Source organism: Hippocampus zosterae, chromosome 1, assembly GCF_025434085.1.
Source record: "Hippocampus zosterae strain Florida chromosome 1, ASM2543408v3, whole genome shotgun sequence".
Classification (NCBI taxonomy): Eukaryota; Metazoa; Chordata; class Actinopteri; order Syngnathiformes; family Syngnathidae; genus Hippocampus; species Hippocampus zosterae.
This window is the reverse complement of record NC_067451.1, coordinates 6,554,702-6,566,909: the sequence shown is the minus strand read 5'-3', so window position 1 is coordinate 6,566,909 and position 12,208 is coordinate 6,554,702. Positions and strand designations below refer to the sequence as shown.

General features: G+C 42.4%; 2 protein-coding genes across 2 annotated transcripts in view; both read left to right on the top strand.

Moving 5' to 3' along the window:
• mfsd8 (major facilitator superfamily domain containing 8) overlaps positions 1–12,208 on the top strand; it is a 375,281-nt gene that overhangs the window by 63,914 nt on the left and 299,159 nt on the right. The gene's annotated exons all lie outside the window — the stretch shown is intronic.
• On the top strand, positions 3,055–5,434 carry LOC127605243 (doublesex- and mab-3-related transcription factor A2-like). Its single transcript, XM_052072712.1, is given in 3 exon segments — positions 3,055–3,126; positions 3,129–3,567; positions 4,880–5,434. Coding segments are annotated over 3 exon segments (999 nt in total). The 3' UTR covers positions 5,368–5,434.

The following is a 12,208-nucleotide window of genomic DNA, read 5'->3' as shown; positions in this document are numbered from 1 at the left end:
TGTTATGTTCAAATCATCTTAATGGTGACCTTTGATTGCTCACTAGCGCCACTTAAAGGGAGGATTTGAAGCCAGCTCACCCCAGGCAACAGAAGCTCTTGCCCCATGCAAGCTGCAAACTAACGAAAGACAAATATTTTATTATCCATCCATCCATTTTGTGATCCGCTTTATCCTTACAGGTCGCAGGGGAGAAATATTTTATATTTCTTTGTAGAAATTAATAACCACAATTATGTGTGTGTGTGTGTGTGTGTGTGTGTGTGTATCTCTCTCTCTCTCTCTCTCTCTCTCTCTCTCACATATATATATATATAATCGATATACATATAGATGTACAAAAATATTTTATTTTACTCTTAAGCATAGCAACACACTGCACTGGACGGAAGCCATATACTAAATGCATGCCAACACTTTTCCTATATTTTTAAATAAGAGACTACGTATGTAATCAAACACAGTACCTCAACAATATGATTTTTTTTTTAACTTGCGGTGTGTTCCATTCCCTATCGCCTGTGAATCTGGGTTGGGGGAGGGGGGTTGTCGTTGTCGATTTGCGTTTGCTTATATATATATATATATATATATATATATATATATATATATATATATATATATATATATATTTTTTTTAACCTTTATTGAACAAGTCAGAATACATCCATCCATCCATCCATCCATCTTCTACCGCTTATCCGGGGCCGGGTCGCGGGGGCAACAGCTTTAGCAGGGAAGCCCAGACTTCCCTCTCCCTAGCTACTTCTTCCAGCTCTCCCCGGGGGATCCCGAGACGTTCCCAGGCCAGCTGGGTGACATAGTCTCTCCAGCGTGTCCTGGGTCTTCCTCGGGGTCTCCTCCCGGTGGGACATGCCCGGAACACCTCACCAGGGAGGCGTTCAGGAGGCATTCGAATCAGATGCCCAGGCCACCTCATCTGGCTCCTCTCGATGTGGAGGAGAAGCGGCTCGACTCTGAGCCCCTCCCGGATGACCGAGCTTCTCACCTTATCTCTAAGGGAGAACCCGGACACCCTGCGGAGAAAACTCATTTCGGCCGCTTGTATCCGGGATCTCGTTCTTTCGGTCACAACAAGTCAGAATACAATTCTTAGCAAACAGAAAACAAAACGAACGTGCTACAGATACATACATATTACAAACGTTTAAACAAAAAAGAAGAAGAAAAAAAAAAGAATGAAGCCAGGGGATTTTTAGACAAAAATTCCAAATAAGGAGCATATAGCCAGAGTCTTGACAGCTTTTTCTGTTTTTGGAATCCATAATAGAGCTCAGGTACTGCTTTGTTTCTGCTTCAAAAATTAAGAAAAGAGGTTTTGAATCATTCCATCTGCATTTGTGGATATGGAACTTAGCGAGAATGATTATTAAATTTATAATGAAGGTTTGTTTAGTGTTTTTTTTCCCCCATTGTCTTTGTAGAACCCTAATAGTACATTTTTCCAGTATAACATAAAGTCAGAGTCAATCTGTTCAATGATACATCTGGATACAACTTTCCAAAATGTGTTGGTATACTGGCATTGCCAGAACAAGTGAACCATTGTTTCAGGGTACATTCCACAAAATGAACAATCAACAGAGATGTCTTTCTTCAACCTAAGAAGATAATGCTTGGTGGGATAGTATTTATGTATCATTTTAAAAGAGATTTCCCTTACTTTATCAGTCAGGAGGTATTTGTATGGGAGAGACCAGATTTTTCCCCAGTGTAGATTATCAACAAAGCCAGACCAGTAAGTAATAACGTGTGGGATTGTTGAAATAACTTTTTGGAACAGGGATCGTATATTACGGTTGTTATTTCTTGATTGATGTTGATGTAAAACAGGATTTGCCGATAGCAGTTATTTTGGGGTCCAGAGTTGGTGTGGAGGTTGTTCCGTCCGCCCCTTTCAAGAGGCTCAAGATTCCAGAAGGAATAGCATCCATGACTGTAGCAATTGCTTATATTTTGTTTTGTTTTTACCCCCTTCTAAAAGCCGCGTATAACTGACGGCTAATGAAATGCATGAGGGAGGGCGGGGCTGGGGGAAGGCGGGGGGACACCAACCAAAAATCTTCCATAAATGCAGATGAAAACAGTTTGACTTATAAAAGCTTGCGCAATACGGACTTTAGCAAGTGTTGTCATTTATAGCTCTGACCTTTCAAAAAAGATTCTAACCCTGAATAAACCCTAAGCTAACCCATAAATGATTACTAACTGGTATTACATACGATATTATTATTATTATTCATTCATTCATGTTCCAAACCGCTTGATCCTCACTCGGGTCGCGGGGGTGCTGGAGCCTATCCCAGCTGTCTTCGGGCAGTAGGCGGGGGACACCCTGAATCGGTTGCCAGCCAATCGCAGGGCACACAGAGACGAACAACCATTCGCACTCACACTCACACCTAGGGACAATTTAGAGTGTTCAATCAGCCTGCCACGCATGTTTTTGGAATGTGGGAGGAAACCGGAGCACCCGGAGAAAACCCACGCAGGCCCGGGGAGAACATGCAAACTCCACACAGGGAGGCCGGAGCTGGAATCGAACCCGGTACCCCTGGCACTGTGAAGCCAACGTGCTAACCACCGACGTGCTAATAATTACCGGGCCGCCCCTATAATTATTATTATTATTATTATTAAAACTTGATGTGCTAGAGAAAAAAAAGCAACGGCAGATTCGAAATCAGCCTGGAAAATTAATCTTGAAAATGTTACTTGCGTCTTAAATAAATAAATTGTTGAACAGTGTTTTGGGGGGGATTTTTAAAATTTTTTTAAAAATCTGTGTAACTATGGATGGCGAAGGATACGCTGGTGGCGGTGGCACTCTGTTGTCTGCACTCACATGGGTATTGCAGATGAAAATTTCCTCTCAATTGCCATACCTGGATGAAGAAAGGTAAAATGAATAAAAATAAACTCTGGCATGGACTCCAGGTTAGCCGTCACCATAATGTGGATAAGCGTTTTCGAAAACTGATGTACTACAGTACAGGGCTATGTATGAAGAACTTTTTTTTTTTTTTTTAAACAATGAACAGGGGCGAGGCTTTCTCAACGTGTCTGGTTACGTTCGGCACCACCTGCGGAGACGCCTTAAAAGGGCAGCCGCTTCAACGTGCCCGCTCCACTCGTACGCTCCTCACAAAATGGACGCCAGCGCCAGACCGCTGGGCCTGAGCGCCCACGACCTGCTGCGCCCTTCACCCCCCCTCTTCCTTCGGGCTTCGCTGGAACGGGGTTACGCGCGCACCCCCAAGTGCGCCCGCTGCCGCAACCACGGCGTTGTGTCGGCGCTGAAGGGCCACAAGCGCTTTTGCCGTTGGCGGGACTGCGTGTGCGCCAAGTGCACCCTCATCGCCGAGAGGCAGCGTGTCATGGCCGCCCAGGTGGCGCTCAGGAGGCAGCAGGCGCAGGAGGAGAGCGAGGCGCGCGACATCCGGATGCTGTACACCGGTGGGGGGCCGCCCTTCGTCGCCGACGTGCGTGCCGCCACTGGCCAGCCGCCAGATTTGGATGTTTTGCCAAATGACGCCTCGAAAGACGGTGAGTTCTGAATGTTCGTGTGCCCACAAAATGTGCGGACAACAAGAACACAACTGTGCACTTTTTTTGTTCAGTTGTATTTAACTGAAGTAGATCCAAGTTTGCGTTTCGTCATTTAGAACTGAGAGAAATTTGATGTAACCTAAATGGAGTTCCTACAGGGTTTTTTTTTCTTCCTGGAAAAAAACAGTGCGGTGTTACTGCGTAATATTGCAAAAGTTCACAAAAATGTTAAATATAGATTTTTAGGAGCAAAATAACCACCTCATTTTTTTAGTATTTTTGTCTCAAACTCAGGATTATTTTTTATTTTTATTTTATTTTATTAGTATTTTTTGCAGCCTTGTGAGTGTGACCGTGGGTGTTTGGTGTATGTATGTGATTTAAAAAAAAAAAAAATTATTTAAAAAAAAGTATTTTTTTAATCACTTACAGCGCTGGTGTCAAACTCAAGGCCCGGGGGCCAGATGTGGCCCACCACATCATTTTAAGTGGCTTGCAAAAACAAATCAAAGATGGCAACTTCCATGATCCTTGCTAAAATCTGTACCAAATTTTCTTATGTAATAAATCAGTGACATACAGTATTGTCATCATTTTCTTGTTCCCAAACACAAAAGTTACTTAAACAAATAATTGAATAAAACATTATTCTTGACTTCTTTAAACAGTTTCAGTCATCACGGCCCTCCGAGGGAAACGGTAATTACAATGTGACCCGCCACAAAAATGAGTTTGACACCGCTGACTTCTAGGCTCCCGTAGCTCAGGCTAATGACAGCTTTCGACAAAACGTAACTGAAGTGACACCAAGTGGGGAGGAAATCATGTCTTTTTTAAAAGCTGCTGAGACGAGAGAAATCGGCGACAAGAACAGCCAATTTCAAGAATAACAGGAGATGGACATTTTTTTGGGGGGGGATCAGACGTCATGATTCAATTATACGTTGCAAAGTACCAGAGAGATGAGAAAGAGCAAAGATTGGTTTAGGAGTCCTTTTTTTGTTTTTGTTTTGTGGAATACTTGACGTGGCCCAGACACATCCAGTCTATTTCAAGCGGCCCCCAAGTTGAGTTTGGGACCCCTGCTGCAAATTGATGTTGGTCACTGTGGCACTTTTTGAGATGGTGGTACCTGGTGGAAAAAATTGCTACCGGCCAGCAATATTTAGTTTCCTTGCATTTGTGTTGTTGTGCCAATGAGATGTTTTGCGCTTTATGACGTTTCATCCTTGTCAGAAATTTGACATTTGTTGCTCAGAATTCTGTGCATTTGCCGAACTTGATTGGAAGACGCCGCTTCCTGTTTCAGACGAGCGCCTGTGCAAGTATCTCTACGAGAGCCCGCGGCGGTCGTCCTCGGATCCCGAGTCGGGCAGCGAGTCAGACAAACCCAAGGACTCCCAACGCGACGCCCCGAAGCCAAGTGGCAGATTGTGGAAAGGTGACGGCGTCAAACCCGCCGATGATCCGACCGTCAGGCCTTCTTTCGGGCCAACCAAGTCGGCTTTCGCGCCGCTCTATATTCCGCCGCCGGCCGCCGTCGGGGACGGCGTTTACGGGCTGAACCATCGCCTGGGCATCAATCCCTTATGCCTGGCCTACTCGTCAGCCAACGCCACCAACATGGCGGGCTTGATGACGCCGTACGTCACCTCGGGCGTGATGCCGGTGTTCCCGTTGCGCCCTCCCCTGGACGCCTACTCGTTCCCCGGCGTGATCCGAGACCTTTCGTACCTGCATGGAAAGGAACTTTTGTGCAGTGCTGGCATGTACAAGCGCCTTGCCACTGACAAGTGACGCCATCGTCTTGACGTGTCCATTTTTTTAAACATGTAAATGTTGTAAAATAAATCCGATGCAAATATGTTTTCTTATTGTCTTTGATTCCATGAAATTGTGTATGTAATACATTATTCAAGAAATAAAGTCAGAAAAGGAACCGTATTCTACAGAAGATTTTTTAAAAAAAAAAACCCTGCAGAGTTTGTAGGGTGATTTAAAAATAAATAAATGTATGATGCCAGTCATGGCTGTTCCATGGGCAGCAACACAGATTTGAATGAAGATTGTGTGTGCGTGTGTGCGTGTGTGCGTGCGTGTGTGTTTAAAACACACGCGCACATACTCACAAACAGATCTTCATGAAAACCATTAAAGCAAACAAAACAAAACAGTTTTTATGTACATTTCAGGTGTACTAGTAGTAAGTAGTGCTAAAACAGAATACAAAAAACATCTTTACAACTCTTAATTCAGATCAGATTTTTCAAATGTATTAAATTTTTGATTCTTTTTTTTTTCACTTTCCAATTTTATTTTATTTTGACAACCAATCGGAAGTTGTGGCGGTGGACTCAATTTTGCGTAAGTGACAATTCGCTTCGCCGGTTGGAACAAACTTTTCACTTGGAATGATGTGGAATTTAAACGTTGCCACGACCGCTTTGCAAAGAAAACAAAGGAGGGATGTAAATAATCGTGTAAATGAAGTTGACGGTTGGCGGTCGAGCGAATTGAACACGTTACAAAGTTAGCTTAAAGCGAAATGCTTCGACAGCTGCTTCGCCTCGACACGCCTGCCACGTCAATCAAACATTTCGGTTTATTCAAGTTATTTACGATAACAGATTGCGCTGAATGCTTAACATTTAGGGCAAACATTTGCTCGTTGCATAGTTACTATAAAGTACCACAGTATATGAAAAGTCAAAAAGAAATGCTGTGGATCCTCGTCAACCATGATAGCAAAATCACCGAATAGCATTTTACAACACTAGCCAGAAAAATAAATGCGCATGTTACATTGAATCCTATTAAAAAATAGCGAATTAGAGATGTTCTCATTTTTAAACATACATATAGGCTACTTTTTTTTTGTACTAAACTTTTTTTTTTTCAATTAAATCAGAATCTCGACTTTACTTTTTTCAATTGTGTGGGCAATAATACCTTAGTTTATCGTCATTTTTGAATGTTTTAATTTTTTTAAATGTATTATAGCGCTTTGATATTTGTTGTATGGGTAAAGTGTAAATGAAATGCTTGATTGGATTGGATAAATGTGTGTAACATACAGCACAGATGAAATTGAGAGTTTATTACTAAATGACAAATGACTTAACCTTTAATGGCCGATCAACGACGGATTGATTGAGATTCTTAATTAATCGCAGGAGAAATTCCAGCGATCTGGAACTTTCTCTGCATTTTAAGAAGTTCTGAGGTAGCATCCTGTTCGCTAGTGGTCACGGACGCAGATTCGGGCAAAGGGGTGTTTCGTTTTGGTTGTTGTCTGTTGTTGTTGTTTTGGGTGATTCCCCCAGATGTCAAACTCGAGGACTGGGGGCCAGATCCGGCCCACCATATCGTTTTCTGTAGTCCGTGAAAGCAAATTACGTGGATCGATTTCATGTGTCATGCTGAACTCTCACAATTGCAAATTTTCTTCACCTTTAATAACGGAGATACTGTAAGCACATTTTGTAACCACCACACCTTTAAAAATAAATGTAATATTTGAACACATTTGAATTTTTACTAGTCTATTATTTCAAAACGTGTAATTAATTAATTTCTCATTATATGTATCATGAAGCAATCATATATTTATTTGGGTTCACAGCCAAAACAAAACAAATCATTACTAGGATGAAATTATGTTTGACAGCCCTGCGGAATGCGGATGCTCAAAATGCATTCTGTAGTAGTGATTGATGTTCTCCTCCACCAGGGGGCATACTCCCTCCATGATTGAAAAAAACATGTCTCCCCTCCTCAATTTTTTGGGCGTTACTTCCTCCTTGTGGAAATCTGGGCCAAAGCAAGCATGTGTGGAAAGGCCTCACGAGGACCTTGTTGGAGGTCTTGCAATTCAAGCGTTGACAGAAACATGCAGGTAGAGTGACACATGCGCAACTGACCTTGTGACATTGGATAATCAGGTTTTTACGGAGACATGGAAACAACCAAACAAAAAAAAAAACACTTTACATTCCCTTGCAGTTTTGCATTCCTCGCAAAGATTTTTTTTTTGCAAGGGGTCGCTTTTTAAAAAATACTCTTGATGTACTTCCGTGTCATCTTCCGCGTAATTGAAAACAATAATCATGGAGGGTTTACACCCATGGGTGAGTTTAATGAAATTTTATTTGAAAATTGGCTTAAAGTACAAATACGTTAAATCTGTTCTTGAGCTTAAATACGGTTTCCAAGTCCTCCTCAATGAGTCTCTCTTTCCCCGAAGTAGTTTCGTCTCTCAATCAGCCGTGCATGAGAGTCTACATAAGTCAAGCTGACCCAGAAGTATATAAACACCATTTAAAAAGAAGCGAAACAAAAACAAAAAAAAAATATCATTATCTCACGAAGGAATGCAAACTTTTGGGGAACGCAACGTTTTTTTTCCTCCTTCCATGTCACTTTTGGGGTTCCGTAGGTTTTCATCGCAAATTATGTTGATCCTGTACATGTAAAAGATATCGATGCAATATCTGATGATATCAATGAGTGATGCCAGAATATGGAAACTGGTTCATAAAAGATGTGATAAATTGAATAACTGATTTTTTTTTTTTTTAATGTTGAGACATTTATACTGTCCCACATAATCTTAAAATTCGTCGTGATATCAACATTTGATACTGGTACACTGATATCATGGTATCATGCTACTGCACCATCAAATGCAAGTACAGTATTTAAATGAATATAATGTTCATATTTGATGCCTGGTGAACTGCTACTATGTCAAAAAAGTTCACAGTAATATTTGATGCGTTGATGTGGCTTCTACGCGATCTAAGATGACATGATTCAGTGTGATATCAGTGTTACATTCTGGAATATTGATACGGCACCATTAAATATCACAAGATAAATCATATCACTAAATCATATCCCTACAGTAAAGCCCGCAATATCGCAGTTCAGTGTTTGTTGTCCAGCTACAGTATATCACAGAATTCTTTTGGTGTGTTATTGTAGTTGTTGTTTTGAAAAATACTGTTTGTATAATAGGGTCGGCCCGGTAGTCCAGTGGTTAGCACGTCGGCTTCACAGTGCAGAGGTACCGGGTTCGATTCCAGCTCCGGCCTCCCTGTGTGGAGTTTGCATGTTCTCCCCGGGCCTGCGTGGGTTTTCTCCGGGTGCTCCGGTTTCCTCCCACATTCCAAAAACATGCGTGGCAGGCTGATTGAACACTCTAAATTGTCCCTAGGTGTGAGTGTGAGTGTGAATGGTTGTTCGTTTCTGTGTGCCCTGCGATTGGCTGGCAACCGATTCAGGGTGTCCCCCGCCTACTGCCCGAAGACAGCTGGGATAGGCTCCAGCACCCCCCGCGACCCTTGTGAGGATCAAGCGGCTCGGAAGATGAATGGATGAATGAATGTTTGTATAATATATTTGCGTCACCTCTTCTCAATGTGCTGTATGTGTTTAAGTGTGTTTGTAAAAAAAAAAGTGAAAAAAAAAGTCCTGAAACGCTGATGTTTTTCCTTCCATGATGAATAAGTCTCATCAATGACCGTGATTTCAATATTGATCAAAATAATCGCGATTATCATTATGGCCATAATCGTGCAGCCCTGATATCAGTATATAGTTGTGCATTGATACCATTCAAGATTACAATCAAAATCACAACGTTATTGGCTGGTGGTGTCGCAATACTGCACTGTAAAATGTACCGGTAAAAGTAAAAGTAGGATTGCGCAAGCTATCAGTATTTGATGCTGTTGCTGAACGTGACATTGCTATCGTTGAGGTTATAATATGAATTTGATCCTAAGTGGGTGGTAAACCTTCTATTTTTTTTTCCATTTCAGTGTGCTTGCAAAGGACTCATTGTTGTAGCGACCGGAGGGCGACTTCCATTTCATTCGGGCCCTGACTCGTATTGAACCGAAGAAAACGGACGTTGGTGCCGCGGGGCTTTTGGTCAGGATGACAAATGGCAGAAGGCAGAACTGCTGGAAGGCCAATAAAACAAATGCATTTGTCTGATACTGCCTCACGAGCCAACAAACTCGCATCGAGTATCGCAGATGCTAGCGATACTTGAGATGATCACTGGTCAAAATTATTGCAGAATAATGCATTGATTGAAAAAAAAAATCTTACTACATTATTGAGACGCTCAAATTACGATTACGATATCGCAGTCCAATTTTCCGCTCAGCAACACGCTAGTGCCCATGCAGGAGTTCAGAACATTCTGAGAGGGATTCTGGTCAAGCATTCATTTTTGCCATTGTTTGACGACGGTCCACTTTCTTGACCCGCTTTAGCCAAGTCCCATGTATATTTTATCCAAAACAGCGCCACAAATAAATCAGCATGTTTGTTTTCCGCCACGTTCCGCCTCAGCGCGGGTTCACGTCGAGGTCTCCTCCCGCCTAATGATGTTTATTTTTATGATCCTGGCTCATGCGGAGGGCATAGCGCTTCCGTTATGCCCATCCGCCCGCCCGCCGCTTTATTCCGTCGGTCTGGAATATGCAAAGCGACGCCGTTTTCGGGTTCACTCGCAGTTTGAGAGGATTTGCTCAAGTTTGTCGCTAATCCCGCCGGTGACCTGATTTCTTGCTAAGTGCATGGCTGCTACTTTTCCAAAGGTAGACCGAGGCGGCAGAGGAACATTTCACACAACTGACCTGTATCCACGAACGACATCCATGCGTCATGGCAAAAATGTGATGTCTTATACAGTATATACGGTGATAAATAATGTGGCGTATTCTTTGTATAGCAACACACTCGGAATGCAATAAATGAACTGATGAATAAAAAATAACAATCATAATAATAATAATAATTAAATGATGTGAAGGGGAATTGTAAATAGTACTGCGATTTATCCATTTGTGTTCATATTGTATTAATTGAAAGATGTTTGTTGTTTTTTTTTCTCTTTCTCCTTTCTTCTTTCTACATACATTCTTGCTGCTGGAGGCTGTAAATTTCCCCAGTGTGGGACGAATAAAGGATATCTTATCTTATCTTATCTTAAATAGGAATCATATGGCATTGTAATAGGAGTCATGCAGTGGCAGTGAATTTTAATTGAATTGCAAGTTTGCTTTGACGAGCATTTTTTTTTAAATCGCGCTGAGTGGTTGAGCAGCTATTTTAGGCTAAAAATAGGAATGAATATGGACACAAAGTGAGAGGAAGGCGCTGTTTTCTCCACGCAGGAAGCAGAAAAAAGATGTTAATCAGGCAATGAGTGTTCTGTGCCAGAACATTTGTATAAAAAAAAAAAAGAAAATAAAAAAAATATGTCCGAATCTAGACTGCAATCACGGGGCTTTGTGCTGCTATGGCTGCTGTGACAGCCATTTCCCCATCGCCATTCATATGGCGGATGAAAAGGCGGACATGCGAGTGATTCATTTGAGTGGCGTGGGGTTGGGGGGGGGGGGGGGGGGGGACTGACTCGTGTTCATCATTGGCTGGATGTAAAGGGGCTTCGTGATCGGGGCTCAAGTGCTTTACAAGATGCTAATTGCACATCCGCTGCAATTAGCTTCCGCTGCCGATTACAGAAAAGCTAAACGAGAAATCAGCATTCCTTCAGATGCCTTAAGTGGGACCGTACCATTTGGATTCTGTGGTGGGGCAGTTAGCCACAACAGTAAAAGTCACATCTTGCTGAGGCACAGGCGATGTTATTTTACGCAATACGTAATTTACGTATCGGCAATAAACTGGTTCATTGTCCAGTTTGCCATGTCGTGAAGAAGCATTTCATTTTTCTGTCTATTACTATGTGTCACTGGCATAGGGAAAAAAGAGACACGTTATTTGTCGTCAATAAATAATTTTCAGACCAATTGAGAGAAATTAGCAGAGTAGCAGATTGGCGCTGACATCCGCGACGAGACTTGCTCACATTCCAACCGCAATAGACACATGCGTCTGTCATATTAGCCGGTTCGGTTCCTGGTTGAACATTTTGAAAAAAGGAGCGCAGAGAGGAGGGAAGAGGGATGGTCTCAATCGCAACGCCGCCGCAGCACTGCAGCTATGAAAAAACAATCTTGAGGAGGATGGATGGCCAAGGCGGGAGAGGAAGGCAGGGAATGAAAGAGGGAGGAGGCGGTAAAGTCGCAGGCTGTTTAGGCCGCTGGCGCAGATATATAAGGGCGCTATGTTTACCAACGGACACCATCACTCATCTGCCTGTGTTGCCAGGGCGATCTCTTTGAAAATGAGAAAATGACCGCCGAGCTACCCGTGGGCTATATCGTCTTCCCAGAAGCAGTTTGTCCCTGGATAAACTTCATGGATCTTGGCAAGAGTTGCCTTGTGTCATTTTACCCCCGCAGGATGAAGAGAGGTTGCTTCGGACAAACGCATTAAATGTTTTGTGTTCATGAATAATAGAATAAGAATAAGAATCACAAAACCTTTATTCATCTCACAATGGAGAGACAATGGAGAATTCCCAATTGATCGCAGCAAAGTTCTGAAAGGACGAAAGTAGAAGAACAAAAACTTTCGGAGCTGCTGTAAAGGCAGCCAGTGTCGCGGCGCCATCTTGAAGTCATATTAACAAAACAATACAACACAGCACATAAAACACAGACAGTCATTCAATCTTAACCACTTTTCGGCAGACTCTTTGTTGTTTGAAGCAGTT